This window comes from Mycteria americana, chromosome 1 (genome assembly GCF_035582795.1).
Source record: "Mycteria americana isolate JAX WOST 10 ecotype Jacksonville Zoo and Gardens chromosome 1, USCA_MyAme_1.0, whole genome shotgun sequence".
In the NCBI taxonomy this organism is placed as follows: Eukaryota; Metazoa; Chordata; class Aves; order Ciconiiformes; family Ciconiidae; genus Mycteria; species Mycteria americana.
Window position 1 is genome coordinate 68595655 of NC_134365.1, and position 14005 is coordinate 68609659.

Here is a 14005-nt window from a genome sequence, read left to right on the forward strand (position 1 = left end):
ATTTCACAGTTAGCATTTCACAGATAAAATAAATTTCACAGCATTTCACAAAAAGATAAATGAATGAGACAAAAGTATAAACAAAACTGCAGCACAGTATTTTTCAGACAAAAGTTATGTAAGGCTAATGTATCACCTGTGCACTTCAAAGACTGCTTTCCTTGAAGGTCTCTCATCCAAGTACAAAAAAAGCGTTGAACCAAATAATACTAAGTCACAGAATTTCACAAGATTACAGTTACAGCAATACAGTTTCAAAATAGCAGTTCTGTTGCTACAGTATTTTCATTTTCTCTTATAAATAGGAGTAAATGGAAAGAGTAAACAAATATAGTTTTCTATAAAGAAACAGAGACTAGAGAAAATATTTTTAAATTAAAGTGTACTTAAGCAAAACGGTCACAACACTTACACCGCCTAGGAATACCATATACTCAGAAGTAGTAGTACAATTTAAAAAAAATTCAAATCACACAAATTCTAACTTAGCTGCAATGACACAATGATCTGTTTTTTAAATATCCAACTTCTCCCAAATTTTTTCCCCAGGAGACATTTCCACATATAAAAATATGATTACTAGAGACTTTCAGTTGCCTTGGCCTTCTATGGTTGAAATTTAAAATAAGGTCTTGTAAGCATTCTCAGGCTAAGAAAAAATTGAACAACTGAATTATTAGTGAAGAGTCTAATTATTAAGACATTAAAAGCATGCATCTTCATTCATGGTTGCGTACACATGCTAAATTATGACACTTTAAAAGTAAAAAGTCATGTGCTATGAAAGACATTAAGAAAAGCTATACTCTGCTTTTCCATGGCCAAACATGAAAGCACTAAACATTTCATGTTTCCCCTTAAGGGTTTCTCTTGCATGGACTTGTATAACGACTAGTTTAAACTCAAAACAGAAAGACATGAAAGCTGGAATTGCTAAAAACCAAACTCCTGAAGTACTGGAGCACCTCAAAATTTACGGTTGGACTCAATAATCTTAAAGGTCTTTTCCAACCTATACGATTCTGTGATTCTGTGAAAATATCTTTTAAGGAAGAGAAGTAGTATTATAATTGTTCTACAAAGGGGAGCTCAAATAGAAAGTGAGCTACTGAAGGCATGCAAGAAGTGTGTGGCAAAGCAAGCCCTCAAACCCATGATCAGCAAGTACCTTCATGCTGCAACACTCTTCCTGTCCAAAAGATTAAAATAGAAACCTAGAGCATAGATTATTTTTCAAAATACTGTTTACTCTTCCCGTAACAGTATCATCTGCTGCAGTGTCCACCCATTCATCTATTTGGGGGCGTGGCAGGTGGGAGGGTGTTTTAGGGGAAAAAAAAAATCTTAGTAAATCAATGAATTTCTTATTACCAGAAATCACAGCAAAGGAATCAAACTTACGAAGTTGACAGAAAGAGTTCCTTTGCGTTGCCTCATCTGCATTCCAAATGCTTCTGATCTGGTTCCTTTGCGTCTTCGTGTCACCTCATCTTGAAGTAAAATAAAGTTAAATGTTATTAATATCACATCAAGATAGACTTAACTTGCAAAAGCAACACGGATGTCCAGCCTGGTACCCTGCCTTTCATATCAGAAACTACCTGACAGTCCAAAGAAGGCACAAATGCCTTCTTATACCTGGTCAATCTAAAATAAACAGGGATTAGGAAAACATATTTTGCTTATCCTCACAGGTGATCCCAATTGCCTCACGAAACAGAGTGAATTTCACTCATAGTTCATGCACTTAGCTGGTAGAATCAGTTTCAGTATTGTCAAATCCTGTTTTCCTTTCCAGTCACTCAGTTCATGCAACAGCTGCTTAATTGTTATTGTTACTATATAATACATAGAGCTGAAACTATGCCAAGCTACATGAAGCACCCTGTAAATCTCTCTCATGAATGAAACCCTAGAATATTTAGCTTTCTTTTTCCAGTTATAATGACTTGCTTACTTCTTAATGTTGTCTCTAGAGACACGCAGAAAGATTTAACAGCCTCGTTACTTTACAAAGTGATGAGCCCAAGATTTAATTACCCTCTTTATCCTTTGCTCCCAATGCCAGTCCCATCATCTTGGGTCCAGCTCCAAAGATCTGCAGCTTCTTCAGCTCAGTATTTCTACTCATTTCTCCTGCCTCCGCCTAAAAATAAAAACAAGACCACATCAGCACAAACCATCAGTATTTCCCCTCCATGTCTCTTCATAATTTGTTTATATTCCACTCTCACACAACATCTGCTCATCAAAAGAAAGGAAACAGAGGCATGAAAAGACATGATTTTCTGTTCCTAAATCCAATGAACAAATGCAAATGGAATAAAAGACAGCATTTTTGTCCCAACTTTCCGAATTATTTCCCATTTAGTATTACAGATAAACTACAGAAAGTCACCTATACAGCAAGTAAGAGAACTAGGTTTGACATTTCACAAAAAATAAGAAGAATGCCACAGCAGTATTTTCCAAAATCACCATGATTCAGTCAAATCCTTGGATGTTAACACATACACTGTTTCAACAGAATTTTTGTATCTGCTTCCTTGAGTAGACATATACTCATGACACTAATGAGTTCCAACATCCTTCCTTAAGCTTGGCTGCTCTTGGTTTTTTTTGTGATGAAATGTTAGGAGTACAACTCTGAGATCACAGCTACTCATGCTGCCCTTGCAAGCTCAAAATCAGAGACGAAAAGACCCATTAGGTGACAACTCCATGCCCCTGCCAGTGTGTTTCCTGAAGTGTTCTGTTCAACTCAACTTCTTCCTGTTTCCCATTACTGACCTACCTCATTTTCCCACATCATTGCCACTAACCTAACAACAAAAAGAACCTCCATATTCTGTTTTTATCTGCAACGCAATCACCTTGGTATTTTTCTTTATGTTGCCTCCTTATACTTTTAAAACCTTTTCTAAGCTGATCTAGAAGGCCACTAAATTCTCATCATTTGCAATCTTCCTCCTGAAATTTACTCATCTTAAAAGATCTCAGCAAATCTAATTCCAACAAGGTTATCTTCAAGTAACTTACTGATAATACTTCACCTGTTATTTTCCACAGAGTTTTGGCCTCATATATCATGCATGAAATAAGCTCCCTTGGGGTGACATGTATTCAGTTTTTAATCAATAAACAAAAAAACCAAGTTCAAATGCACTTGTAATAAAGGTAAAAGAAAGAAGATAATTTCCATTTATTCCATCTAAATCAGTTGTTTTTCTTGCTTCCGGAAAACATTAAGAGAGATATAATTTCCCAGGCATTCTTACTCTAAGGAATTTTTAGTGATACTTAGAGTCCCTGTTCCCACTGAACTGTGCATGCAGTATGCTAATCGGCATCTTTCCAAACTGATTACTGCTGATATTCTAATTTTGCACATTTATGAATTCTATGTTGCTATTAAATTATTTTCGCTTTAGATATATGTTACCAACTTTGTAATCCCACTCTGAAATTGCATGCTAACTGGCAAATTTTTCTCATAAATTCCTCACTTTTTGGCTAACAAGCCATAAGGAAACACTGACTTTTTTGCTGTACGGGAAAGCCTACCACCTGGAGACTTCACAGTCCCTCAGTTCCCATTTGAAATTCATTAACATCTCATCCATTCTCTCAACTAATAGAACTTGACAGAATCAACCCACATTACATTTCTCAGCACAGTACAATTTTCCATCATTTTAGCAACATTTATGAACAATCTCCACAATTTCTCTCTCCTGCTATTGTGACCTAAGACAATTTTCTCAATTATACCTGAAAAATAATGTTACTATCGTATTTACTAAAAGTAAATCATTAACATGCGGCAAACCCTCTTCAGTTTTATAGCTTTGTTTAAAAATGCATTGCCTAAATGTATTTTCCCAACTCCATCGCCCAGATTTACCTGGATTCCACTAAACCCAAGTGGATGCAATCCATTCATGCTCAGGTGGAAAAAGGTATACAGTTTTCAAAAAGAACAGGTTGCATATTGAAGTGGAAATGTTTTTTAAAAATCAGATTTCTATATAACCTTATGAACACTGCCAGGATATTGATAGTTTAAGGTGTGAATACCAAAAACATTCAGAAGCCTCAATGAGTAGTCTTTCTGTGGTGTCCTTTAAGACTGTATAAAAACACCAAACTCAAAACTGTGAACGCATGGAAGCGGAAATCTTGCATTTCTTGCCATTTTCTCATTGCCAACAACACAAAATTCCATCATACTTTTGCATAAGCAAAATGAACTTGATTAAACTGCGATTCTGTTCTCAGCTCCTCTTTTTCCTGAAGGATGCAGACATATTTTTGTTTCTTTTACCTTCTCAACTGAAAATACAACCCAAAGGCTTTTCTTGTATACGGGCAAATCCTAATAACATGATCCAGTTACACTGGATTCACATACCATCCTTCTCTGCCACAGTACCCTCATCAACGTTGAAACATTTGCATCCCCACCCCTCCACCACCCGTGCGCAAGACCAGAATAGTTACAACCAAGAATCAAAATATTTACATGTTTTGGGCATTTGTCAGCATCTCCCAGAGTTCTTTTATTTCACACGATTATTCCCATGGAAGGAAATCTTTCAAATTAAAAAAATGGAAACTTATTTTATTAATTCTGTTATTCTGTTATTCTGCAATCAACCAAATTTGTAAAAGAAACCTGAAAGCAGATATACTACTTAGAATTGGTTTTAATTTTTCAGAAAATTCTCTGGACCTTAAATTAATATCCTTTGAAAAGACAGCACTTCATTATCTTTTTGTTCCACTACTGCATTTCTCCACCAGAAATCATCATGATGTAACCTCATTAGACAACTCCCTTGCCAGTTAAAATACACCCTAACAGATCATCTATGAAGATATATTACTCTCTTCTAAGAAAGAAGTATTCTCCTAAATTTAACTTTTCCTTAAGGATAGTCTCTTTTCCTAATCTGAATTCCTTCTACTTTTTGTTGTCCTTTTCTTTACAAGCCTTTAGTAATTCAGTTACCCTTCTCCAGTTTTTATTTGTGATAGCTTTCTTCAGAGAAAAGGGAAAGAGAATGAAGCATTAAGTTTATTTTTGAGCACAAGCTCTCATCACAAAATTATCCTCTTCCTATTCAGAGACAACGTATTCAACTGACGTTTGACCGTAGTATCCAAAGACTCCCAACTCATCTTTCACAAAGGAGAATTCTCATTCCCTATTTTCTTTCATTTTTCACTTTCTCTAAAAATTCACTTTTCGAAAGTCTGCCACCCCCTTCTACTGCTGAGAATCTCTGTTTATTTCAGTAATTTCTGATTTATGCTTTCTTATTCATCACCCATTCTTAGGTAAGTTATCTGCAAGAAGATGATGCAGAGCATTTTTGGAAAGTAATTTTAGCACTTGGAAAAAATGTACTGAGATGCAGAGGTCAGTGTAGTTATCCATGCTGACTATCCAGGCATTGGACTACTCGGCACACTACACACAAATCATTCAGATGTTTCAGTTAGACCAGAATGACATTTCTTTAACAGGTTTTTACATTGTTGTATCAGAAACAGTGTGGCCAGCAGGATGAGGGAAGCGATCGTCCCCCTGTACTCGGCACTGGTGAGGCCACACCTCGAATACTGTGTTCAGTTTTGGGCCCCTCACTACAAGAGAGACATTGAGGTGCTGGAGTGTGTCCAGAGAAGGGCAAAGAAGCTGGTGAAGGGTCTAGAGAACAAGTCCTGTGAGGAGCGGCTTGAAGGAACTGGGGTTGTTTAGCCTGGAGAAAAGGAGGCTCAGGGGAGACCTTATGGCTCTCTACAACTACCAGAAGGAGGTTGTAGCGAGGTGGGTGTCAGTCTCTTCTCCCAAGTAACAAGCGACAGGACAAGAGGAAATGGCCTCAAGATGCGCCAGGGGAGGTTTAGATTGGATATTAGGAACAATTTCTTCACCGAAAGGGTTGTCAAGCATTGGAACAGGCTGCCCAGGGAAGCGGTTGAGTCACCATCCCTGGAAGTATTTAAAGATGTGTAGATGTGGTGCTTAGGGACGTGGTTTAGTGGTGGACTTGGCAGTGCTAGGTTAACGGTTGGACTTGATGATCTTAAAGGTCCTTTCCAACCTAAATGATTCTATGATTACTTGCATATTACCTATTCTCTGAAGACTATCTAGACAATCTCTGGTACAATTCCAGGTATGCACTTTAAACAATAAACAGAGTCCTGTCTACAATAAGGAGGTGCACTGAAATCTGGAACAATTTCTCAGCATTTCCCAGATATTTACAATTCTGCCATTTTGTGCTACTGAGGACAAATCTCTGTTTCTAAATACAGTTCCAGAGTTGACTTAAGAGAGTTATACATAGCTTCCAACACAGCCAAAAAATACTTCTCCTGGCTATGCAAGTAGGTTGAGTTTCTCCTGTATTAAAGAACTCATGTCAGCCACTTTAATAACTGTAATGCTTAGAAGATAGCATGGCTACAGGGCTAATAAAAGGTATTTAAAAAAAAAAATATATATATATATTTACTTTTCACAGATGATCCAAGTGAAATCATCTCTCATTCCCAAAATGCAGCCCCTTTACATGAAATGAAGCAGTTATACTGTGCCAGGATAACCACAGAATCATTTTTTCCAACAAGGAGAAATAAGTACCACCACTATTCTACTGAAATCAGCAGGAGAAAAGATCCCACAGGATCTTAATAACATAGTGACACTTTCATACCATGTATGAGAAAAAGGTCATACTGGCATTATCCCACAAGATTCGCTCAAATCCAAAGCAGAATTCCACATAACGAATGACTGCTGCAGTTCCTGCAGCGTTCTCAGTTTTTCTGGATAGCTCATTAACAACACATGATTCGAGAGACCTGGTAAGATCACAGCCTGGGACTGCTTGTGTGATGCATTGTTATATGACTATGATAAATAACATTGTCAGTTTCAGTAAGTTGAGAAAACAGACTAAAAAAAAGACAATTTATTCTAAATCCATCACAACATCAGAGAAAAAGATTATATTTTATAAAGAATACTCAAATATCTCAGTGACAAGAAAGATGGATTTGAAAAAAAGCAGTTAAGAGCATACGAAAAAACTTCGTGGTGCTTAAAATAAGTCTAGCATGGCATCAAGCAAGTAGTAAGTTTCTTGCATATAAAACCAGCTTTCGCCCATGTTCCACTGACTGGCCAGCAGGGAGCCACCAGACCTGCTGTGAAGAGCCTTAGGTTGACACCTGCAATAGAAATCTTTGTCAAAAGGTGAAGGCCTGCTTTAAATAGTGCAACAGAAGCAATGGAGCCATCAGGACAAGCCTCCAAGATTATTCTAATGGTATAGCCTTTTAAATGGTGGTAATTGAGTTTGAATTGAGATTTACTGGGGAGTGCTCCCAGGATTTAATATCACCGAGTAGAATGTCAGATGTTCCTACACCACCACTAATCCAGAAGAAAATAAACTGCTTTTCAGTAGAAAAACTGGAAACCCTGTACAGTTGCAGCCATTTACTGAGCATCTGCCCTCGTATCTGTTTCATTTCTTCACAAAAACAGTCTGTCCAGCTTGAGATAATTAGTCCCAAGTGCAATTTCCACAATTAATAAAGACTTACCAACACATATTTGCATTCATATAACTAAATGGCATATTTTAAAAAGTTTTTAAAAACTTTTCGAACTTTGCACAAGCAGAATCTTCAACATCATTTCACAAATGGCTTTTTATCTGTTTAGTTTTCACAGGTATATTCACTACCAAGGTACACAGGCCACTTGCCAATAAACAAAAAGCAGCTTTTGAAAGTTTTTAGATAAACAGAGCATCTACCATAAGCAAATCAGGCCTCAGAGAGACATCCTTCACTGTTTCCTGGTGGTGCTTTTCAGCAGGCTCCCACAGCCAGCCAAAAGCTGTTGCACTGCCAGCACTGCTGCATTAGTGGAAGGAATAAGCTTTCTCTGTCCGTAAGAGCCAATTAACAGGGGTACCTGGGATTTGACACGCCTGGTTCTCTTCAGCACAACGTTCATTCTTGAAGCTTGCTTTGGGGAAGCCTGGGCATCTGAGCTGAGGTCCTCAGCCTCCGCCTTTTCCTTAAGGTCCAAGTTTGGCTTCTGGATGCCCTAGGGGATCAGAGCACAGGACACCAGGCTGAGTGATCAGGCAGTGCTGATTATTCCATGGTCTGTGAATCGTTCTGTTTGCTAAGAAACAGGATGAGTGAAATCACACAGCATTACACATGCCATTTGGACAAGAGGCCAATTAATCCACACACCCTTCAAACAAGGAAACTGAATCTCAACTGCCAGCTTATCAAGAGAGAGAGAGAAAGACAGCTTTCCAATTAATCATATCATCTTTTGCCTTGTTTTCCTTCCCAATAGGGTTGGCCCCAGTCGTATAAAGAAATGGATATCAGAAAATAACTACACAAGGTAGTTACAACTTCTAGCACTATTCTGTCACAGGTAAGTATGAAGGTGGCTCTAGGTTTGTTTACACAGCTAAAGCTTCTAAAAGCGTAGACCCTATGTCCTAGTTTCATATGCAATAACAAGTAGCATTCTACATGCAGTTTGAGTCCCCTAATCATATCACGAAAGAGAAGCATCTCACCATAAGGCTGACCCCAGACTGGAAGAGCTCATAGGGGTATAAGATCCGTTCATAATGAGACTTGAGTAACGACCCTGTGCCTTTTCCTGGCAGGTAGCCAAGCCGACTTGCCACTTTAGACCATTTCTTCTCTTTAGTGACTACTTCAAAGCCTCCTTTGCTGGCAACAATCTGAAACGCGTAAATAAAAAAGTTAAGGGTTTTGAGCTGCTCTCACCACCTTGCATAAATCCAGAATCGATTAAACCAACCAAACGTTAAAAGGTTCTATTAAAAAGTGACAGAATCCTGAATTTAGTTTTTGTTTCCTGAAGGACTAGTACTTTAATAACGAAGCATTTACTTATCCTCATTTACTTAATACATTTAACATGACGATTTTCCTAGTAAATGTAAATTGAGTACTGTCCTAGACAGGAAGAGTCCAACAGTTAAGATTTATGACATGTTGGAAAGAATACAAACCCTACCATCAGAACAAACTCAAAAGTTAACTATCACCAGACTTGCACTCTGATGCAAAACACAAGTCTGGCCAGAAGTGAAGCCCATTCAGACAGACCCCAGGCAGAAGGGAAAGCATTGGAGCTCACAACTTGAGTGTTACAGAAACCCTCACAAAACCCTGAATGGAAGAGAGACTACTGTAAAAAGAGGAGAAACTGAATTTACCTTCCAATTAACTCAGTCTAGTTTTTATACCTCACTTCAATTGGTTTGAGGCTAGTAATTCATATGCAGAACTATCACTGCTTACATGTAACTAATATGTACATCAAAGGAAAAATGACAGACCATTTGCTTCCAAGCAATGAGTTGCTTCCTCAGAAACACTGGCCACATTTCCACTGCCTCCATTCCCTTTACAGTTTCACTGCCAAGTAGCTTAAAACCCAAATGGATTGTAATTTCATTTATATTATTGTAAGACTAATAGTATTTCTACAACAGTGTAGTTTTGCATTACATTTCTTTACACATGAGGACCAAATTTCATGCTTAATGTTTCACAGACTGTTAGAAACCTCAATGCAAAAATATTTTGTTATTGGAGTTAAATTTATGGTTTACTTTTGAGACTGAGGTAAATTGAAAAGTCTAATTGTAACAATGACATACATTAGTTAATTCTGGTTCCTCCTATAATCAGAGACAGCTAGACTTAGATAAAACAATACTGATCATTATTTTTCTTCCTATTTACAGCAAAGTACTAGAAAAGCCATTTTAAATGAAACTATTTCTAAATTTCAACTTATCTTCAAAATGTCCATGAAAAATTTTTTTCTAAAATTATCTATACATGAACAATGGCTAGAGAAGCCACTAAGTAACTAAATAAGCTTAGACCTGCATATCTGTGGTCAACTAAAATGTTCCAGCTCATAACAGTGACCCAGATATTTCCCAGTACCACTATGATATTCTGCATATCCCAGCAAAGCACTACAGACATGAAAAGAAAAAAAAAAATACTGAAAGACATTTTATCAGCTTTTCTCTACATTTTATCAGCAATTCCAGACTGTCCAAAAGACTATGACTTCTTTTCTTAAAAATAAAAAACTATTCAGATCTTTTCTTTCTCTTAGGTAAATAAAAATGTAATCTTTATGGGGAATGGAAACTGATATTCTAACCTAGAAGCACTAGAACTACCTTATCTTAATTCCTCACCTCTACCATATCTTAATTCCTTACCTTGCAAGAAGTAATCTACCTATTTATATTAACAATCCATCCTTAGCAGGTAAGTTTATAACAGTACATATATTTTACCAATGCAAAAGCAAATTCTAACAGAGATTTTATTTGTGTGCAAACTTTGAAAATAACCACACCAAACACAGCTATAGTAGTATAAATTTCTAGCCAGCCTTAAGCCTAGCCTGTTTTGGAATTTAATTAAAATAATTATTCCAGAAGTTGACAATATAAACTCTCAAAGATGCATGTTTATGTCATGTGGAGAACCTCTATTGGGAGAGAGGAGGGAGCAATTACAACAACAATTCATTACAGAATTGCTAGGTCAGGAGCTGAACTGCATGCAAGTATACCGCTGCCTTCTCAAAAACCACCTCAAACTCCTGCAGCTCTACAATATGTAAAAAAGGAGAACTAAAAAGCAAGTGGCAAGCTGACATCAGGATGTTCAAGCTGTATACAAGGTAACGAATACATGCTGTATAGAATCCAACCAAAGGCAATTAAATCACTGTGCTTGACATGTCTGCCATAACCATTCAATTTAAAAACTATCTTTCACTATATTTTTCTTCCACTCTCTCATTTAATCTCCGTATTAATGAGATTAATGCTGTAAAACAAGCCCTCCCTGTTGCTTGGTTTCTTGAGCTTGAATGAAAAATTAGGTCCCTGTCTGACCAAGGCCTACAATTGCTTACTCACCTTACTCAGAGCATAGAGATCCAGTATTTTTCTCTCCACCACAGGGATTTTTAAATTAGATCCTTGGAGTTCCCAAAATTTTGCTAACTGATCCAAGAAGTCCAGCTTCACTCTTGTCATTGCCTACAATCAATAAAGGAAGACAAACCCGTATGTCCCAAAACAAGCATGTCAATTCCTTAGAGTCCTGAGAAAAAACACGACAAGTTTTTATAGTGTTTACATTTTCAAAGTGCAACTTGGCAAGTGAGGTATTTCTTAGTCATGTAAAAAAAACCCTAGAAATAGAAATATTGATAAAAAGAAAGATCTTTACGAACGGAAAATTGTATATGCTTTTCTCTCTGCACTGAAGATCCTATAAACCAAACTCCTACCTAACAATTTCTTGGTTTGGAACCAAAATGCATACTTATGAAAAATCAGCATTCCAGAAACACAAAAGCAATTATTAAAATATACATTGGGGGGCAGGGGGAGAGTTACAAACAGTTTTTATATCTGTCTTAACCATGCAGAAGGGCCTCCTCCCTTGAGTATTTCTGGAGTACTCAAATCACTTTCCATAAGGAGACCCATTTACAAGCCAAATGATACATGACGTTTTGGTATATAACAGAGCAAGGCTTTCAGAAACGTAGAGAAAAGGAAAAACCAGGACAGAATGGGACTCATGCTGCTTTCAAGAAAGCTCCCATGCATTTTTGAATTGTAAAATTAACCAACTATAATAAAAAAACAGTTAATTTTAAGGCTTAGAAGGCATTATCAAGACAGTATAAGGTAACCAGGGGCTTCAGAACAGCAGTAAATATTTTAAGAAAAGAAATTCATTGCCTGTGGAGCTCTGAAGGCTAGACACTGGCTGCTCTTACTACACAACATGGTACTTGGCATTCATTTTAGACATTTCCAGTTGAATGTGAAAAACTCTTGTGGTTATTTTGGGTAATAAAATTAAAACCAGACTTTTCTCAAAGGCGTGGAGAGTTATTTTATGAACTCTGCCACTGCCAAGTATAAACACTGATGTGGTCTCTGAGTTTCTAAAGCCTCCCCCATCCAGAAACCTGCCAAGATGCAAATCTCAAGCAAGGAGACCTACTGCTTTCAGAGCAAACACAGAATTGTATCAACAGTGGAAAAGCTCACCTCCAGTTCATTCAGGCGCTGAATTCGTGGAGTGAAACGAAAACTTTGTACTTCACATGCAAATGGAGGCTGCCAATCCTAAACAGAGACAGAAAGACATTTTATTGCTTCAAGAAATTTCTCAAAATATGCACAAAACAGAAGACTCTAACAATGTCTGAGTAAACAAGCTCCAATAGTAAATTAATTTCTAAGTACAACCAGTGATATCATTTTCCAATTTTATGACATTCTTGTGCTTTTAAAATAATGTTCTTCCCACAATATTTTAGTTCAAAGAAAGAGATCCTCACAGAATTGAAAACATGGTTCAAAGCATTTTAGTACACATTACCTCATATTGAGTTTAAATGAGAGAGATACCCTGTAGCTTGTTGGTTATTTACTTTTTAAAAGTTCCATGTATCCTGCACACTGCAAAATTCTCACCGTCAACTGTGACAAACACTAAATAAAGCACATTATTACACATCTAATTTTTTTCACATTTGTTTACAGTCATTTCAATAAAGATAAGACCACCAGTCGGGAGTCCAATTCTTTTAACAGAAACACAGCCTTAAATAATAATTTTCTCAACACAGTCAGCAGTTGGTTCAACCACAAGTGCCTCCTAGCCCCATCTCTCAAAACTGTGTTACGACATCAAAACAAGTGTAATTCAGCTCTTAGTACTTTTTAAGAAAGCTTAAGTTATAGTAGATTGTCTACTTGGCAGTAAATACAACAGAGTAAAGACACCTCATTCCAGGTGGACAAGCCACACTAAATATTTATTATTTGCACTGCTGCAGCATATAAAGGATTCAAGCACAATCGTAAAATATTTACAGCTTCTAATAATGGAAAAGAATAATAAATCAGTAAGGTTAGTATAAAGTGTCTGATTTAGTCCTTATTGCAGGCTGCAAATCAACCTGACGCATGCATCCTGCAAAACCCTGCAATGCAAACAGCCAAGCAATCATGGAGAAATACAAATGCGTTCGGCAGCCAGGAAAGTTCTAGTTATTCTCAATGAACAGAATCTGGATCAGTTTCTTGTGGCCTCTCAACCTAAGCCATTCTGCTTATTTTAGAAAGGGCAGCCCCTTGGAGGTCAAGTTTTCACCATGTCATTAAACCAACTAAACAGATTCCAGCAGCCCAGACGGGTCAGAAGGGGAGGAAGGATCATGAAATCTAATCAGCAACCCCTGTATCCAAGTTGTTCTCAGTTACATGCTCTCTTTTCAGTTTTTTTCATCCTCTCTCTCAGTATCTCCAACTCTCTTATTTTACGTCTGTATTTAAAGTTTATTGGCACTTCAATTTTGAAGCGACCTAACCGCCTTTTGCCAAATTGCCCGATGTTCTCATCTGAACGGTTTACCAGGTCACAGGGCAAGTCATCTTAAAATAATGATCAAGTCATCGGAGAGATTAAGCTTCTACCTTCTAAACTGCCATGCATAAACATAATTCCCCTGCACAAACAGGTTGGCCGCACTTCTATCAACAGTTTCTAGATCATGTTTATAAACAATGATCCATTAAAAAGAAATACCCTTCCTCCTCCCCCTCTCCACTCCTGGAGCAAATGCCTGATTTTACCTACAGTGCCTTCGCTGTTTTCAGAAGCAGGCTGTTGGGTTTGTTTTTTTTTTTTTTTTAAAGTAAAAAGAGCGTGAAGTCCCGGGCACCGCCATGCACTACTAGCTTCTCACCTGCTCCAACGCAGCCTCCACAAAACCCAGCTCTGAGGTCAAAGACTATATAGGTTCCCGGGTGTCCCTGGCACGGACACCGAGGCCTGTGGAAGGCGACACACG

General features: G+C 37.5%; 1 protein-coding gene across 3 annotated transcripts in view; it reads right to left on the reverse strand.

The window, feature by feature from the left end:
- Positions 1-14005, reverse strand: part of KDM5A (lysine demethylase 5A) — a 53384-nt gene that overhangs the window by 38437 nt on the left and 942 nt on the right. For all 3 annotated transcript variants that reach the window (XM_075504198.1, XM_075504191.1, XM_075504206.1), the window contains exons 2-7: positions 12195-12272; positions 11043-11165; positions 8631-8801; positions 8000-8134; positions 2041-2146; positions 1402-1490 (exon numbers count right to left, since the gene is read on the reverse strand). In XM_075504198.1, the coding sequence (XP_075360313.1) occupies positions 1402-1490; positions 2041-2146; positions 8000-8134; positions 8631-8801; positions 11043-11165; positions 12195-12272 (702 nt within the window). The remainder of the gene's footprint in view (positions 1-1401; positions 1491-2040; positions 2147-7999; positions 8135-8630; positions 8802-11042; positions 11166-12194; positions 12273-14005) is intronic.